The sequence below is a fragment of the Anabrus simplex genome, chromosome 3, assembly GCF_040414725.1.
Source record: "Anabrus simplex isolate iqAnaSimp1 chromosome 3, ASM4041472v1, whole genome shotgun sequence".
In the NCBI taxonomy this organism is placed as follows: Eukaryota; Metazoa; Arthropoda; class Insecta; order Orthoptera; family Tettigoniidae; genus Anabrus; species Anabrus simplex.
The window spans coordinates 430037547-430058050 of NC_090267.1; the positions used below are offsets into that span (position 1 = coordinate 430037547).

Sequence of the window (20504 nt, forward strand, 5' to 3'; positions counted from 1 at the left end):
AACAGCCTGATGGAATGATGAAGTAAAGAATGCAGTTCAGAAGAAACATGAAGCAAGAAAGTCTCGAGATAATTCAGAAAGGAGATGAAAAAGATGAATAAAAATGAGTGACTTACAACAGACATGCAGAGATTGTAGACTGCAAGTGAAACGCATAGTAGTAGAAGAAAAACAAAAGTCTTGGATTGATTTTAAAAATAAATTGGAAGAAGATAGAAAAGAAAATTCCAAATTGCTGTACAGTGTTATTAGAAATACCAAGAGTAATTATGAGCAAATAACAGCTTTACAGAAACCAGATGGGGGCGTCAATAGGGAAGACACAGCAATAAGAGAAATTATGGAATTGTACTTTGAGAATTTATACAATGGCATACAGAAGGACTCAGTCCTAATGCACAGATTCAATCAAGCTGCAGTGATAATATATCTGAAGAAATGCCACCAACTTGGAGTGAAGTAGAATCAGCCCTTAAAATTATGCGCAATGAACGAGCTATGGCTTTGATGAACTATATGTAGACATGATTAAAGCTGCTGACCCACAAGGCTATACGGGGTATTTATTTATTTATTTATCGTGTCAGAAGTACAAAGTAAGAGAGACAAAATTAAACAAGGAAATTTTAAACATTCGTTGACCAAAAATTGGCCACGACAAGCGCATTTGGAGTTGCCCTCATTAGATCTTAAATGGTACCTACAAGTGGCTGGAGAAGATGGACACAGTAGAAGATGCTCGTTAGTCTGCTTAGTACCACACTTGCAGTAAACTGTCTCCACAGGAAGGCCCCATTTCTGTAGGTTGGTCTTGCATCTCGTGGTACTGGAGCGTAATCGATTGAGAGCCTTCCATGTTGTCCACTTTTCAGAATGTCTAGGAGGAAGTTCTTCCTTTGGAACCATCCATTCTCTCAAATGTTCACATTTTTCCCGCCACATCGAGATTCTTGCTTGTTGTGGTGTTCCTTTAAGAGGTTCAGTGGTTGTCAAGAAGCTCTTTCTTGATTTCAACCTAGGATGTGCTGGTTGACAGGCATGCAGAGTTATTTATACGGGGTGATAAGGGCAATATGGACGGATAAAATAATACCAGATGACTGGAAAAAGGGAGTTATAGTTCCCCTGTTCTGTCGTGACCTACCTGTCCTGTGAGACGTTCTAGTTGGTTGGTCACCAGGCCGTTGGAGTTGGCGTATTATCTGTCCTGCCGAGCGGTAAGGTAGGGAGGTAAATGTAGGTGCGAACTCTCTCCCGCAACTCCCGAAATAAAAGATGAATTAGTTACACTGTCCTTTATTACCCAGGACGACTATGTACAGTATATACAAATTCATTTACAGGTTCTGAATAAGTCGGTCCGACGAGAGCTTGATTCACGAGCCTAACCTACGGCTACAGGCTAAATCCGAATTCTACCCTGTGGCATGTATGTACAACTTCACTGACACGACTGACTGCTCGAAAGAGCCTGGTCCTAAGAGTACGAATTACTGGTCGAGAGAGAGCCCCGCGCCATCTTGGCTTAGTGTTATATCTACTCTCCTAGAAGCAAAGGTCGGTCCCTTCCCACTACCATAGGGGTTGGGTCCATGGGCGTTACCTTGCTGATCACCTTGTAGGTGGCGCCCTCAGTTACTATTCTGAACTAATTGTCTCAGTAGGTGCTGCCCTCTGGGCACTAATGTCTCTGTCCTACTCCTTGCACGTTTGTTTCCTTGTCTCTACTAGAGTACAGCTGCTTGCTTGCTTGCTGGTGCTTATGGGCTGTGTCTACGACATTTCACCCAGTCAATACTCCCTTACTCATGTAAAAACACTAGTATAAATGAAAACTTCAGTTCAATAATTGATGCTTGAGCTTGCAAGTAGAAAACACAAAACACTGATCTTCACTATATCACATAATAACCCTAGTTTGCTAGAGCAGACTGTTCTCATACGGGAAAACTTCCAATCTTGCAATCACACTTCTTCTAAAGTTTCAAACACACTAATAATCCAAAATAGCACCCTCAAGTAATACACTAATGATATGAGGAATCACTCAAATGGAACCTTCAAAAGCATGAGCAAATCTCACCCTATATTACAGACAGAATTATAACACGATATTGGCTTCATCTAGAAAAAAATTTAGCACTCTAATAATCTCGACTGTAGGATTACAGAGCAAACAAGAAACACTGGTTGGAAAGACCTGTTTGAGTCGCTTGAGATTAGTCATAAGTTTTTTTACGGGGGTTGGCATATAACGAACATTCAAATAAAATGTGGTTGGAGTCGCCATTACTAATATTTGTACCACACAAACAGTTTGTATCCTGCGTTAAATGGAAACGAGATCTATATTGTGGTGTAAGGGTATGATTAAACCGTAACCGAATGATGTTAATAATATGGCGTCTAGAATATGATCCTCGTATAAACCATGGTATAACCAAAAGTGTTGGTTGTAAATGATAATAGAAGTTACCTTTGACTTGTGAAGTCTGTCCCCAGTAATTCTGCCATTCTTGACGTCCATCCTGTCGGATAACAACTACATAATCAGAAGCAGGAACAATATTGTTAGTATTCGGAACAGGAAGACGAGAAGCTTGTTTTGCAAGACAATCTACTTTTTCATTGCCTTCGATACCCACATGTCCTGGTACTCATACTAAAGTTATGTACATACCGACGTTGTCAAGCATATAAAGGAGACTCATGACATTGTATACATACCAATTATAGGATAACTCATACGAAACCAAAGATTGCAATGCACTCAGCGAATCCGTATAGATTGTAACTCGCGCATATCCCTGTCGCTGTACAGTATATGGCCCGCATAATAAAATACAATGTGTGTGTGAAGTGAACACTACACAGAGTAAAGATTTTGTACCAGAAGTAACGCTTGATTATGACTGTTGCGAGAGGATAAGTAGTGAAATCAAATGAATAAGTTGTCATGGAATAACCTGTTAAATCACATTGACGATTTAAAACGGGCTACCCATAAGACACAGGAAGTGGAAGAAATGGTCAAACAAAAGGAAGAGGAAATGCAAATACAAATGACGTCCCTACAGACAACTGGAGCCGCGTCCACATGGATTATGCAGGTCCATTTCAAGGTTTTTACTTCCTTCTAATTGATGATGCAAAATCCAGGTGGGCAGAAATCAAAGTAATTCGAGAAGCTCCGACATCCGTGAAGACAATTGAGCTATTAAGAGAAATATTTTCATTTCATGGATTCCCAATAGCGATAGTCTCTGATAACGCTACATAATTTGTAAGTGACCTATTCAAATCCTTCTGTAGGGAACACGGTATATTCCAAAAATTTACAGCTCCTGGACATCCAGTAACTAACGGAATGGCTGAACGAATCATCCAGACGCTAAAACGTCGACTAAAAGCTATGTCGAATGAGCCCTTGTCTATATCCGGAAAAGTGCAACACATCCTTCTGAAATATCGTGCCAACCCTCTAGAGTGTGGAAAATCACCAGCTGAACTGTACCTGAACAGACCATTACGGATCAAACTAGACGTTATTCGATCAATCAAACGGGAAGGAAATCAAGAGGAGACTCATGGACATCGCAATCTAAGCGTGGGAGAATGAAGGGAATAAAATGACATGGAAGTATGGAGTAGTCATTGGGAAATTCGGTCATCTACATTACCAGATTCAGCTATAGTCCTCTCCGTGTAACGACGTACCCTAAGGGTGCAACCTTACCCTTTCTCCCCTGTAATATTAAGATATTGATTTATGGTTACTTTTCTTGCTGTTGGGTCTTTTTCAGTGTCGGTAACCATACAGTTTAGGGACCCTACTTGCCGATACGACGTCTTACATTTACCGTTAATCTGGCACGTTGGCAACGTTCAATCACTGCTCTAGCGTGAAGTGCGTGTTGCCACCGCATCGCCGTTAAAGTCACTAGTGATACATTTGCGAGAATATTTAAAGCATATTTTCTTTTTCTGTGGGATTGTAAATCTATTTGGCTAATACCAGGTAAGTAGGATTGTGGCATGTTCGGATAATGCATTTAATAACATAGTTTGTGTGAAATAATGAAAGTGCTCAAATACGTCAGTCTCATGTCTAGATCTACCGGTACATGAAATAACTCTTGCGGGACGAAATTTTGGCAGTAGAACTTATAACATTATTATTTTCAAATCCGCAGTGAACTTGAAAGCTGACCTAAATTCCGTTCACGGAGCTTGGCACATTAGTATTCCTATATGTTTCCTGATAAGCTTGAAGATATAACCAGCCTGCAGGCTGAAAATATGCCCAATAATCTCTCTCCTTACTGGTTACCGGTATTGAAGAGAGAAGGAAATATTCGCGCAAAAGAAAGGGAAGTCATTGGATGTCTGAAACTTTCGAAAATCACACTGCAAAGACTTATTAAATAAATTGCATCGTTTAACACGCCCCTCTTTTCAAGAATATGGTTATAGTACGCCTACTGTATATCAAAATAAAGACAGATAATTTAAGTGAGAAAGTGTGTTTATTTCCTTAATTCCTCATTGAGGAGATATTCATAATTATCTTGATTTATTTCATCTTATCTTATATCATTTACTAGGGTAGGGAAACATTCATTATCGGTGTTTACATTGAGGTTAGTTTGTTATGGTTATGTCTGATGATTTTAATATGTAACCAGGCAGGTTGGCAGCAGTGATCAGCCATTACAAAAAAGAGAAAAGAAGAGCATCGGGCGGCGATATTTACTTTCTGGGGTATTTCCTTACGTGGCAATTACTATAGACGATGTTTATAGCCTCAAAAGACATATTGGCCAAATACTTAGAACAGAGGTTCCGAAGAAGACGGGAACAATCACTGATCAGAAATTAGGCCCAAGTCAATAACATCCTGAATATAAACAACCTTTCATCTTCACTGACCGGATGAATGAGAACATCCCTGGGAGTAATCAAGGACTCGAGGCAGAAGAAGGCATGCAAAATCGAAGACTTGAAGCAGAAGAAAACGGACCTCCACCTCCATACCTAACCTGCCGACCAGATAGGACACGCCGTCCGCCGCAGTACCTTAAGGACTATGTTACTTAAATGAACACCAAATTCTCTTCTTCAAAAATAAGCGTGGGAGACTGTTATATCCCAGTAGAATGCGTGCATGTCGACCACATTATTTATATAGAAACTGTGTTATTCTTTGTAGAGGTTGCTTTATGTCAGTGTATCATGAGACACTTTTCAGTACAGTATTTGTGTAAGCAAGGTGTTCGTGTTTAATTATAAATGTCATTCGTGTACGGTCATAACATGAACATAAGTTTGTTTTTCTTTGTCCATAAGGATATAATTCTTGGTCTCTTGAAGATAAACAAAATGGTGTGGATTACTTTTCATATACGTAGGAAATTGAATCATATTACATAATGTATAAGTTACTCTATCTGTAAGGAGTGTATAGATGATGTATACTAGATAATTCTTATTTGCGAACACTTCCACTGTGGCTACTTTGTAAATCAAGTAACCGTAAGCTGATTTTAAATCAAATAGCAGGGACAATCCTTTAGGGAAATCTCCCTGACCTTTCTTATAACCTTTAATGGTATCATCTGGTGAAATTATTTGAACTTGAATGACTCCTAACTGTGCATTCATTATACCTGACAATACAACACTGTAATGCTCATACAGTTGTATGAGAAGGCCTTCAATCTCAATCAAATGTCTATTTACTGAATTTTCCAATCCCATTTGTTTAACTGCTTCTGCAATCCGAAGCGTGCTATTGGCAAGATAAGATCTAATTTCTGCAACATTCTGAGTTAATCTTTGCTCATTTGCTGTGACATCATAAATGGTGCTGTTCATAGATTACAATGCTGATTTTACAACTATCATTTGGTCTTTTGCAATTTTCATAATTGATAGTTGTTCTTGTTCTAACCCACTAATTATTGACTCATACTTTTCTGCATCTTCCTGACTTAATGTTCCAAATAACGCCTTTGCGATGGAACCTACTGCGTTAATTAAGCCTCGCTTTCGCCTAGTGTTATCAGTTTCCCCTAATTAATTCCTTTGATTCCTTAATTCTCTCTAATCGTGCACTTAGCATTTTTACATCCTGCTGACACGTTAAATTAGTACTTCTTTCTAACTGTGTACATATTAATTGAGTCCAGTGTATGTGTCTCTTGACATTCGAAAATACATCATTTAACTTATTTAGATTCACACAGGTAACTAGTGTCCATTCTGTATGGTATAATTGTATCTCACCCTGATTGTCGAAGTATGTCCGAGGGGGGTGTTCTCATATGGTGTCACCTTGACATCCAATACTTCTCCGGTTATTCCATAGCGGTGTGACGTCACGTCTGCTATTACGATGGAGAACAATCCTAGCATTCACGCCATATCTTCTGTCTACCTGCAAGTTAAAGACAGGATATGCATTACCCTTCTATCTGTCGATAATTCGCTCCCCAGTTCTCACTCCACTCATCTGATTTTCATGTACCTTAACACTTTTTCCTTTCTTGTTCAACTGTAGGGTGCAATTCACCCCTGAAACTTCTACTATCTCGTAAGGACCTTCGAAGGGTGGGCTTAGCTTCCTAGATTTCCCTCTTCGCAATGCGTCATTGGGCAAAAGAACCTTGTCACCTACTTGAAAGGTGATCTCATTCTGCTTTTTGTCATAGTGTTCCTTCTCTAATTCTTTTCGTTCAATTAAGGTTTTTCTGGCGACCTCGTGATTTCACCTAAGATGTGCCGTCAGTTCCTCCACCACATTCTGGTGTTCGTTGTAACTCATCTCGGGTGGGTTATGCAGCACACCTGGGATATTTGCTTTCCTTCCAAAAATTAATTGGTATGGTGTGAACCCTGTACTAGTGCTCTTCGTGGTGTTATACACAAAGCTAGCTGTGGGCAAATACTTGTCCCAGTCATTTTGCTCCCGTGAGCAGACATAATGCCTTAGGTACTCCGTGAGAACCTTGTGGGATCTTTCTACGCTACCGTTCAACTGCGGTCTAAAGGCCGTGGTATGCACTTTTCGAATGCGCAGCGTTTTACACAGCGCTTTAAACACATCACTCATGAAATTATTGCCATGGTCAGTGAGAATCTGCTCTGGTATCCCATATATACTTATCACATTATTGATTAGCGTCGTGCCACGGTTTCTCCCTCTTGATTGGGCATGGCACTCGCCACTAGGTACTTTGACAGCTGATCTTGGCAAGTCAGAATGTACCTGTTTCCAGCCTCCGTCAACAAAAGAGGTCAACCACGTCTACGGATATCTTCTCAAAGACTGTGCTAGGAGTATCCGTAATCACCATGGGAGCCCTGACGTCTGGTCTGGTCCCCTTATTCTTTTGGCAGGAGGGACATGTGCGTACATAGCGCTCAATGTCCCCTTTCATGCCCTTCCACTGAATTCGTTCACGTAAACTAGCGTACATGCGCGCTATTCCTTGGTGGGCTGTCACAACAGTAAATTTTCTCCCAAACAAGACGGTCTGAATTATTTTACTGCCCACACTATTGCCAAGAATTCTTTCTCAGTTACGCTGTAATTTATTTCTGCCTTATTAAGGATTCTGCTTGCATAGGCAATTGGAAGGTCTTTTCCGACAGGTCCTTGTGATAGTACTGCCCCAACCGCTTCGTTGCTTGCGTCAGTGGTAACAACGAAAGGTTTTTCGAAGTCCGGATACTGCAGTATAGGTTCTTCAATTAATTTTTGTTTCAATGTTGTTCCTGATCGTCTCCCCACAAATAGGTAACGTCCTTCTTCACTAACTGACATAGTGGTTTCGCGATTTTGCTGTAGTTAGGTTCGAATTTCCTATAGTACCCACTCAGTCCGCAGAACTGCTTGATTTGGCGGCTAGTGGTCGGCCTCGGGAAAGTCCTTAACGGCCTGTAGTTAACGCGTGTCTGGTAAGACACCTTCGTCAGTAATTACATGTCCTAGGAATGCTACTTCGGTTCTTAGGAATTCACACTTATCTGACTGGAGTTTCAACGTGTTCTCTCTCAGCCTTTAAAATACGTCTCTTAACTTCGCAATGTGCTCCTGGATCGAGCTACCGTACACAATGACCTCGTCCAGGTAACACAAACATTTTATACCTGTTAGCACAGCGTTCATCAGCCTCGTAAACGTGGCTGGCGCGTCTTTCAAACCCATGGGCATTTCCTTGAATTCGTACTTGCGCCCTAGCGCAGAGGATGCCGTCCTATGCCTGTCTTCAGGTCTTAGTAACACCTGGTGATAGCCACTCGCGAGATCTCGAGTTGAAAAATATCTCTCCTTGCCAAGGCCATCTAACAGTTCTGAAATTAATGGAAGGGGATAACTGGTTCCTATCATTATCTCGTTTAATTTTCTAAAATCGATCACGACCCTCCATTTCTGTTTCCCTGAGGCGTCTAATTTCTTTGGTACTAAAAGCAAAGGTGCGTTCCAACCTGATATGCTAGGTGTGACAATTTCATCACTTAGCATCTTGTCTATCTGAGCTTTTATCTCCCCCTTCTATGTTTCGGGAAGTCTATATGGTCGTACATTAATTGGAGGTTGATCTTCTGGTGTAAGGATCTCATGCTGCAGTACGTCAGTGAGAGTCAATTTGTCTCTCTCAAGAAGGAAGATATCATTGTATTCAGCACAAATGGCGTATATCCCTTCTTTATCTGCCTGCGTGAGGTGATCAACTCGCAGACAGTGTATTTCCCGCTGTGATCGGGGCTTCTGGGTGGTCGGTTCTCCGTTCGCCACTCTACTATTCTGCTCTACCTTCCGCACTTGTGCTAGGCAGGTTTTATCTACCTCCTGTATGTGCACTCGTGGACTGCGTAAAGTCACCTCTTTTCCAGTGGTATTAATCATGCTAACGACTGCTTCGTTGTGCTCTGATTTGGTCAGGCTCTCTACGAGGTACGCCCCTGGTATCACCTCTTCCTTCTCAATAATTCTCAAAGGTAGATTTCGATCTACTTCTATGACAACGACCTTTTGGGTCCTTGGTTCGAGACGGATCAGCTTCGTCTCTCGGGCCCCCATAGGGTATTGTCGTCCTCTTATGGTGTCATGGACCTCCTTTTAATTAATTACGCTGTCAGGTTGTCTCGTCCAACTAAACCATCCTGCGTCAATTGAAAGTCACTTCCTGCGACATGAAGTGTGTGACTTGTATTTCCAACGGCAAATCGCACGGTACCCTGGGTGTAAATTATCCCTTTACTTACACCCATTAATTCAATTGGTTGGCTCCTGTCAATCAGGCTTTCCTTGGGTACCGATTGCCTCTTTACTAGGCTGACATCGGACCCAGAATCTATCAAAAATCTCAACGGTCTTCCGTGGTTTGTGACCTGGATCAGCACTGTGCCTTCTATATCGGAATTCTTGGGACCTTTTGGTCTGCGGGCCTCCGTAACTGTCCCCTTGCTAAGGGCCCGTTCTAGTTTGCTGCCTTCATGGCGTGTGTACTGCCGTCTCCTTTTCTGAACCATCAGTCATGGGTTCGGTGTGATCATCTATCACAATATTCGAAATGGGCTCGGTATTTTACAACCGTGCCCCTTATGCGATCTCCCTGAATTTGTCCTTTCATGGCCCTATTGCCCTTGTCTCGGGCTTTTCGGCAGTTTCTCTGAATATGGCCTTGTTGGCCACACGAATATCACCTATGGTTATCCGTTCGCATCACAGCAGTGCGTGCACCTTGTCGATAATTCACTTGTATATGCCCTTTCCGGCCGCAACGATAACAATTTCTGTTTTCACCTGTCACTGTGTTTGGTTGTGTGCGTACTATGGGCACTGTCTCTCGTACCTCCGTTTACTTAGCCCTTTGTTTCTTCCTATAATGACGTTCAGTGTGCCCTGTCTTCCCACAATAGCGACATTTTAATTTATTGGTTGTGCCCCCTGTAGTTGTGTTGGAACTAGTGGTCTGTGTAGTGTGAGCCCCTTGCGTTCCTGTGTTCTTACAATTCCTTGCTATGTGGCCTTTTTATTACAATTGTAGCAGACCACCCTAACACTAGCATGTGTTGGCTTAGTATGCCACTTTGGTGCTGCACTGCACTCCTGTTCTGGTCTATGCTTGCTAAACCCTGAGCTGTGTGTGTTGTAGGCCCTCCCGTGCCTTCTTTGACATTATAACGGTTTCTTCCTGTTGTGCAAGTGCAACTTCCTTCTCGAAAGTAATGCCCTTTTGTGACTGTACTCAGGCCTGTATTCTAAGATTGGCTAACCCTTGTATGAAACTAGCAACACATATTTTTCTCGTAATTTTTAACTGTGCGTCGCGATCTTCCTCTAGTTCATGTTCAAGTATTGCCTCTCTAAAAGAAGCTGACAATGTCTCTATTTTACATGCCCAATTCGCGACTGTTTCTTCGCGGGTCCTGCGCTGTTTGGAACATTTGGCATGTACAAATCTAGTGTGCCTTGCTGGCCATAATATTCTGTTAATGACCGCTTGACTCTCTCTCAATTAAGTATATCACGTCTGACCAATAATTTATCTCGGGCTCTGCCCGTAATCTTGGTTACATATACCTGTACTTGAAATAACTCTTGATCTTCATCCTTAATCAAACGAACAGCAGCATTTACATTTGCTATAAACTCATGCAATCTTCTGGTTGACTGCCATCAAACTCTCGTCCAATGAGGCGATGTCCTACTACTGTTACAAAAGGCCCACTCATACTTACTGATTCCTCGTCCTTGAGCATTTCAGTGCCTTGGTCTTCTGGTACTGAACTGTTTTGTCGTGCCATTTGAAATAATATTCAGCTTACCTTAAATCTGCAATGCTGCTTCACTGCTGGGCTGGATTAGTCGGCTGTAGTGCTGCGTCTCCACCGGATGACGTAGTCTGCTGCTAGACTGCTACCCCTCTGCTGGGCTGGCTTAGTAGTCTGCGGTAGTGATGCTCCTCTTCTGCGATGCGCGGCACTCGAACGAAAGATATGCGATTCGGACAACCTTCTGCGAAGTCGCGGTTTACTCACACGGAAATCATCTACGAAGTCGCGGTTCTCTCACGTTATTTCGGTGAGCTGACTCCGTTCGAGAATCGAACTCGGGAGCCTGCACTACCTGACACCAAAAATTATAGTTCTGTCGTGAACTACCTGTCCTGTGAGACGTTCTAGTTGGTTGGTTACCAGGCCGTTTGAGTTGGCGTATTACCTGTCCTGCCGAGCGGTAAGGTAGGGAGGTAAATGTAGGTGCGAACTCTGTTCCGCAACTCCCGAAATAAAAGATGAATTAGCTTCACTGTCCTTTATTACCCAGGACGACTATGTACACTATATACAAATTCGTTTACAGGTTCTGAATAAGTCGGTCTGACGAGAGCTTGGTCGAGATCGCCATCTTGGCTTAGGGTTATATCTACTCTCCTAGAAGCAAAGGTCGGTCCCTTCCCACTACCTTACGGGTTGGGCCCATGGGCGTTAACTAGCTGATCACCTTATAGGTGGCGCCCTCGGTTACTATTCTGAACTAATTGTCTCAGTAGGTGCTGTCCTCTGGGTACTACTGTCTCTGTCCTACTCCTTGCACTTTTGTTTCCTTGTCTCTACTAGAGTACAGCTGTACTGGCTTTGTGCTCTTTGCCGGCGAGCCGCCGGCTCCTATACCAACTATTAGACTCTGCTTGTCAATACACAAACAAGCAAACATCCGCTGTTGTAAACATATTTTCTTAGGCGCGTTCCGTAAGCTCTCTGCGTGATTAATGCTTTCCACTACTTGTAACTTCACTGAAATGCATCTTCTTTCTTCTAATTATTAAATCTGAATATAATTACAATAGAAATGTTCTGACACTACAAGGTGTCCCGTATTACTGGTTATTACTCTGACACTGATTTATTTCCCTTGATATTCTGAGATCGAATCTCGGCTGTGAACCCCGGTTGCCGTTCATCTGACAGTCCACCGGTTCGAGCCTTTGGGAGGTCGGTACACAACAGTTCAAGAAAGGAAGCCAAAAAAGTGCAGCAACTATAGAGGGATTATCTTACTGTCCCATGTTTTTTAAAATATTTGAGAAGATTCTTGAGAAAAGATTAAGGAATATTATTGAACTCCAACTGCAAGAAGAACAATATGGATTTAGGAAAGATAGATCAACTACAGACCTCATATTCACACTGAAAATATTAGAAAAGCAATGGGAGAAAGATCGTAACTTGACGTTTGTGTTTCTATACATCGAAAAAACATTAAATAGTTTCCCTAGAACAGCTATATGAGAGTGTCTTAAGAAGAAGAATGTATGTATGGAACTCATTCAGAGAATAAAAATTGGTTTATGATGACTGCTACAGCTGTGTTCAAATAGGAAATAGATATTCAGATTGGTTCCAGACATCTAGAGGAGTGCAACAAGGTAGTGCCCTTTCACCATTAGGCCTACTATTCATCATCATCATCGATGTAATCATAAAAGAAGTGAAGCAGAACAACCAACATGGATCTTAAAGCATTTCCTTTTGCAGATGATATAGTTATCTGGGGAAAATAGCAAGATGGAAGCCCAGGAAATGCTGAACGTCTGGAATGATCTGAAAAAATATGGACTGAAATTAAGTGCTACAAAAACTGCTGCAATGTCTGTTAACAAACAGAGAAGTAAAGATAATATAATGCTTGGAGGGTGTACAATTGGAAACAGTAAACCAGTATCAGTACCTTGGATGCATAATATCAAGTGACAACAGAATACAGCTTGAATTAAATAACCGTATTCAGAAATCCAGTCAATTCTATTAGCAAGTTCAATATCTGCTCTGGAATAAACAAGTACCACTAAGATCAAAACAAACTCTGTTTCCAACATACTTTGTCCCCATATTGACTTATGGTTTGGAAACAAGCACAACTAAAAAAAGATAACAGCAGACTTCAGGCTTCAGAAATGAAGTTTCTAAGAAACATGCTTCAAAAAACAAAGATAGACAAAGTAAGGAATGAGAAGAATAGAGAAAAAGCTGGAATAAATCAGTCCCTGAAGGAGACCATAACTAGGGCATGTTTGCGATGGTTTGGTCATGTCAAACATATGACAGAAAGAAGAATTGCAAAACAATGGTTGCATACTGAGATTACTGGAAAAGAGACCTGTTGGAAGACCTCGGAGGAAATGGCTGGACCAAGTCAAGGAAGATATCACATCCAAGGAATCAACTGGGATGAAGTCTTGAAGGTGGAGTGGTACAGCAATAGACTAAAATGGTGAGCGCTCGTAAACCACACCCAGGAAACAGGAGTGGAAACTTGATGAAGATGTACACTTGTGCGATGTTAGCATGTAAAAGATCTCTGGTGACACATTTGGTGTTTACTTGATAAAATTCATTAAAACTCAGCTATAGACACCAAGAGAGATTCAGTTTATTCTACCATCTAGAAGGCTTAAAGCAAAACGGAACATTGAAATTGATGAGCTGGCAACCAGATGGCATCAAATTAAAATGCCAGCACACAGTAGATGAGACCATATGGTTATTATTATTATTACTACTACTATTACTCTTGAATCTAATAATGTTAATGTTATTGGCTTTACGTCTCACTAATACTTCACTGAGGTGCCGGAATTTAAAGTGGTGGTGGTGATTATTGTTTTAAGAGGAAGTCCAACTAGGCAACCATCTTCTATATAACACCAATCAGAGAGAAATATGGAAGGGATCCAACATTTCGAAAAATGAAGTTATTGACCAAAGAAAGACAAGGGCCACGAAGGGTATGAAAATGAAAGACTCCCTTGCCCTCGCAAACCTAATAGCGTCGGAGTCGGAAAAGAACAAGAGTTGACCAAGGGAGGTCGGGTAGGATAGATGAAAGTGAGGAGCCAGGCACAAGTAAGAGGAAACAATGCCAGGGCTCAGCTAAGGGCCCCGTGGATGCCAATCCACGCTCCAAAGTTCAGAGTCCCTGGGGCCTGCTGGAATTTAAACCCACAGGAGTTCTCTTACGTGTCAGCAAATCTACCAACATGAGGCTGACGTATCTGAGCACCTTCAAATACCACCAGACTGAGCTAGGATCAAACATGATAAGTTGGGGTCAGAAGGCCAGTGCTTCAACCGCCTGAGCCACTCAGCTCGGCTACTCTGATTCTGCTGAAACATTTGTATGCATAATTTCACTGAGCTCGATAGCTGCAGTCGCTTATTTGCGGCCAGTATCCAGTATTTGGGAGGTAGTGGGTTCGAACCTCACAGTCGGCAGCCCTGTAGATGGTTTTCCGTGGTTTCCCATTTTCACGCCAGGCAAATGCGGGTCCCATCGTCGCCATAAAACCTATCTGTGTTGGTGCAATGTAAGGCAACTTGTCGCAACTAACAAACATAATTTCAATATCTACTCCTCGACCTTAGTTTCCCATATTTCTTCTAGTATAATTTGTCTTTCAAATAATTATTTATATTACTTAAAGTTTATATAGTATGCATTGTGTTAGTGGCAGCTCTAGAAATAAATAATACAAATTATCCAGAAGACTTGCTACTATATAGCAAGGATTTTTTGAAGCAAATTCTACTTGAATGTTGAAATCATCAGTCCCCCAGTTTTACATGAAATGTGAACCTAAGGGACATTTCAAATCATGACTGAATTACAAATCTTTACTTATTGCTGATCTTATTAATACTAAACAAATAATATATGAGGTAGAAAAAACAATTTTATTGATAACAATATCCAGAATACTTGCTACTATATAGCAAGGATTTTTTGAAGCAAATTCTACTTGAATGTTGAAATCATCAGTCCCCCAGTTTTACATGAAATGTGAACCTAAGGGACATTTCAAATCATGACTGAATTACAAATCTTTACTTAGTGCTGATCTTATTAATACTAAACAAATAATATATGAGGTAGAAAAAACAATTTTATTGATAACAATAGTTCTTGATCCATAATACATTTCAAACAAAATCTTAAACATGTTGCACCAACAATACATATTAATATTATTGTCAACAAACAGATTTTACTAACAATACTATAAAAACCACTTTACATGGTACATAGACTATCATTAGAAAAATACACAAGTCATTATCTTAATTTAACAGGAGATACAGGCCTTCTTTCTTATAGAAACAATGGTTATAAAAATACAAAAGTTATCACAAAATACTGAGTGTATGGACGGATACATTTGTAAGATTCAATGAAAGTATTAGATTTAATTTCCTGTAATAGAGCATTTAAAAAATTAGATGTGAGGGTTTTCAGGCGTTTGCTCTATATTTGTGTCACAATTTAGCTTACAGTATACATTTCATAAAATAAAGAACAATTTTATGTCCCCAGAAAATTATCAGGATAAACTTTGGCCACAAGGCAGAAATGTCCACAGTATTTATAAGGGGTTACTATGTTGTATGCAGGCGTACAGTATTTCCTGGCAAATCATTGCCCTGTATTGTCTCAGTCGTAAAACGTACACGAAGTTCCATGGCATCACCGCATCGTACGATTGTATTATCATGTATAGTAGCTTTATGCTGCAAGTATAAGGATGATGTTTACTAAGCCAATGATATTACATCATGAGATACTTGGGTGATGATTTCTAGTATCCAGTAATACAAGTCACCAGATGGGCCGGTCGGTGTGTACAATCAGCAATATATAGGCCGAGTTGTTACTATCACCATTTGTGAGCTTCGTTAAAGGGATGCGAAGTGCTAGTGATTCATGGCATGCTGATCATTGAGTCTCCAGCATTATGAGGAATCAATTTAAGGCAAGGCGTAGCCGAGTTAGGGGAGTCAAGCAGCAATACAGCCTGTTTGTGCAGAGAAGGACAACTGTATGCCAGAAACTATCCCATTTTTCGGAGAAAGTTGTTGCTTTCCACCTCTTCGTGCTATGACAGCACGAGGTGAACTTTGTATCGCTTGTGCCAAAATCGACAATGCTGATCAGATCCTGGTTTGGTTTGATACTCCCCACAGTAGGATTATCGCAGAAAAAGGCACTTTGAGTATTCCACAAAAATCAACAGGTAACAAGAAAATATGCTGTATTATAATACTACTCCAGCTGGAAGAAAGCTGCCACCATCTATTACTTTTAAATGAAAAATATGTTATGGGCATTAAATTCTGTTGAGGCATATACATGCATGTGTAACTTAAGGGATGGATATCAAACTGATGATGGACAGGGTGAAGACAGTGTTGGACAGACGACTAGGAACATTGCTAAAACAGCCAGCTTTCTCTTAGATACTTTCTGAGGTCACCTCATGACTGAAGTGAAAGATTTTTATGAAAGGAAGACACAGCATGGGATTATTCCTGATGGTTTGACATCCATTCTGTAGCCCTATACATGTGTGTCAATATGCTATTTAAAGACCATCTACATTGAATTTACAATGAATTGGTGATTAATGAAATCACAAACTGATGCCCAATGGTAAGATAAAATGGCTGTCATTGAAACTCTGTGCAAATGAAGTTGGGAACTTATTCCTTTCAAGACAGTGGTGAAGAGTTTCAAGGCAGAAATTTTGAATGCTCTAGATGGCAGTGAGGACTACACATCGAGGCACAACTGTGGCAAAGATGGCGATACCACATCACATTCGAGCAGCAGCGAGGAGAGCAAGATGATGTAGATCCCTCAGGCACCAACAACAGAATATGGCAAGTTTTCACTGTTTTATATTCTAGTGAGTTTTCTTGAATTTTAACTACAATGACATAAAAAGTTGCCAGACCGGGCGAGTTGGCCGTGCGCGCAGAGGCGCGCGGCTGTGAGCTTGCATCCAGGAGATAGTAGGTTCGAATCCCACTGTCGGCAGTCCTGAAGATGGTTTTCCGTGGTTTCCCATTTTCACACCAGGCAAATGCTGGGGCTGTACCTTAATTAAGGCCACGGCCGTTTCCTTCCAACTCCTAGGCCTTTCCTATCCCATCGCCGCCATAAGACCTATCTGTGTCGGTGCGACAAAGCCCCTAGCAAAAAAAAAAAAAAAAAAAAAAAAGTAAGTCATTTGCTTATTTTTCTTCATATCTGCAAGACGACTGCCGCTCAAGAACATTATCCAAGATTAGACGATTTTCTCTAAACTGATTTTTTTGATGAGATATGATTTATAGGTTCTGATGATTTTTTGTGGTTAATTACCTGAATAATACAGTTTTTTTTATTATTTTGGCTCAAATTCTTCTTCATATAATCGTTGCCCTCCGTTCTGTTTGAAAGAAATTAGGCAAAATATATGGGACATTTATGACAGAAAATACAGTATATTATCTATACAATTCATTCTTTTGCACAGTCTAGATATCCATTACTATACAACACAGCAACCCTCAGAGAAAGCTTAACATTCCAACTTGCACTTTACTAATCCAAGAGAGATTTTTTTCTTATTTTGCAAAATGGATTAATAAATGCATAGAGGGAAGTTTTACTTGCTGTAAGCTACGCTATAAAATAAATTGAAGCCATCATGTCATGTTTAATACAACTTATAAGTTATCATATACTTGATTCTTAATGATAATTGTTACAAATTCCCAAATTATATTGAGACCAGTTTAAGAAAAAGGCAATAATCAGTCCACTAATGTCAATAGCACCTTCAAGGCAAAGTAAAGTGTACATTTTGTTACTAGAAGGATTTTGCTAATTACTAATTACAGTTGAGAAATCATGAAACAAAATATTATGAGAAATAATAACTTTTACATATTGCTGTGCTAGTTGATCAGTGGTAGTATCAAACTCAGGATCTCCATTTCATGGGAGATAACATAATTTTTATATCTGGAAATATGTTCAGTATCCATCCAACAAAATTAACTGTGCCACCTTAGAAACTACTTAGAAGAGTAACAGATTTGTTGCTAGAAGGTACTACAATTAGAACATCAACTTAGTTATGCAGGCTTCCTAAAAGCTACTATTATTTCTTATTTTGAAAAAAATATTGTCCTTGGTCCAAACCGTATGATATAGTTTAAAAAAATAGAACTCTTGTCCCAAGCCCCATGTAAATGATTTTACTATAAGGGAGATCAACATGTTCTGTAGTTTAGACAATGTCATTGTTACACAGTATTGATGCTTGGGAAACATCAAAGCGTTTAAACTAGATCTTCCAGAATGACTCATGTTGATGGGAAAACTAAATGTAGTGTTTACAATGGTGATGGAATTACATGACATAAATAAAATGTCAATATTATACTTACAACAGTAATTCTTGCAGTCAGCGGCAGAACCTGAAAGATGATAATCCTTATCTTATTGCTACAACTACACACAGTATAATATTAGAAAATTGGAACCAAGGCATACACAAAAGAACTAATTGTAACTGTCAAGGAGAATACAGAATGTTTCCGATCTCAATAACATTAGTTGTTATTCATTACATTGATGAAGAAGCAAATTCAAAAGCATCCCGTTGTAATTATATGTACTGACCTTAAATGTTTCTGGGAAAGATTATTTTTGATTTCAAATAATTAAAATCCACACTTTGACAGAAAATGAGCCCTCACAAATGCCAGTGCTAGGTCTTAACTATTCGACTGGGATCCGTACCAAATTTTGAACATCATGCCAACCCCACTGTGGACATTTTATGCAACGAGCATGCAATGAATGGTAAGAAATACTTTAATTGCCATTGGTGTAAGAAGCTGCTTCAATTCTTCGCTCTTCGCTTCTTGGTAGTACTGGTTGAATTTTCAGGGAAGTACTCCTGGAAGTACACTGCTGGGATTTTAGGCTTTTGCAACTGAATATCAATGCTCCCTTCACACTACTCCCCAATAAATGGTCCTTAAGTTTTGTTTTGACTACATTATTAATTTCTGTTTGTTTTTAGGTATTTTGTTTTCTTTTTTGTCATTTGTCAAATATTAATTGAAATGGACCAACATTGTAGGGGAATCTTCTTCCAAATTAAGTTGTTCTGTGTATAATGGTGTTTATTTTTTATTTCACCGCTTTATGCCATTGTTAAATAGTGTTTTAAGCAATTAAAAGTATTAAAACCCTGTTTCAATTGAACTATGCATTTTATTTCATACTGGTACCTCTGTTCTATTTGGGGAATTTTATGAAAACTGGCCTATTATTAAAGTGTGGCACACGATCTTGCCTAAGGTTTCCAATGTGGCCCTCGAGCCCTTACAAATTGGAAACTCCTGCTCTAAAACATGCCTATACAAAATTTTGTTGAGATATGAGCATTCTAACCCGTGCCGACTTGACCGTGAAGTCGCACGAAGAACAAGTCCAGACTTGCCACCCAACGCTGAGCTTATGAGTATGTGCATTGTTATCCATCGTGTCACACGTGTTTTGGAGTGGCAAATCTAACATAATGTCACATCAATTACACAGTGCCAGCGAACATATGTTTTTAATAGGAGATATAAAACACCAAATAACTGGACACAAATTACCATCAAATAGGCAAGTGTTTGAAGTTTTCTTTTATAATGTATGTGAGGTATAATTAGCTGTCAGTGTAAATGCTAATCTTGTGGTTCGTAAGTGCATGATATTTTGGGAAAAACCAGGAATTCCGACAAGAGCTAATCGGCATTGTTCACAAAAACTTATTAACTTGTATTCGGAGTGGAGAAAATTGCAAAAAAGAGCAAACAAGTGCGTAGATATTTTTAATCATCGTGAAGAGGAGTTTAGAAGTAATAGACAATGTATTTGATATTGCACATGCAAATGTTCTACAAATGATGAATTTGGAAGAAGACAGGATGGTTTTTCTTCGGCAGAGAGAACCAGGGAAGGCTACCTTGCAGGAGTAGAGAAAAAAATTTGCAGATAAAGAAGAAAGGGCAAGGCAAAGAATTACAAGAAGAGAAAACGAAAAAACCAGTGTGTAGCATCCACATCTGCTGCTTATACATCATCTGAACATTCAGGTAACGCACTTCCAAGTTCAGATGAAATCAACGTTGATAAATTTTTAGGAGACACTTCTGAGACCACATCAATGGAGAATACTGCAAGGCGTGGTACAAAAAATTGTATTATTCCTAAATTAGTGGCTGCTTTGGACAGATGCCAGCTGAATGTAAGAGGTTCTGTATACATTCTTCAGGTGACAGCAGAGGCACTTGGCCACAATACCGAAGAACTCTCTATTAATAAATCATCTATTCATCGATTCAGACAGAAGAAGAGAAAGTTCTGAACCAACTAAAACTGCTTTCAAGAGTGATATACCTGCAATTCTTAGTGTTCATTGGGATGGTAAACTGTTGCCTGCAGTGAATGTCAGGGACCCAAAAGAAGAAAGACTTCCAACTGTTGTTATTTTTGGGGACAGTGAGCAGCTCATCGGGGTTCCCAAAATTACAGAATTCTTCTGGCAAAGAGAAAACAAATGCAGTTTGGAATATATTAACATATTGGGGTATAGAAGACAGTGTACAAATTC

The 20504-nt window shown here is 40.0% G+C and overlaps 1 protein-coding gene across 1 annotated transcript in view; it reads right to left on the minus strand.

Moving 5' to 3' along the window:
• Nucleotides 1-14933: 14933 nt before the first annotated feature.
• The window catches only part of crim (QVR superfamily protein crim), a 37143-nt gene continuing 31572 nt past the window's right edge, over nt 14934-20504 (minus strand). Inside the window, exon 5 of the mRNA XM_067143455.2 lies at nt 14934-18309. Within this exon, the coding sequence (XP_066999556.1) occupies nt 18297-18309 (13 nt within the window). The 3' untranslated portion in view covers nt 14934-18296. The remainder of the gene's footprint in view (nt 18310-20504) is intronic.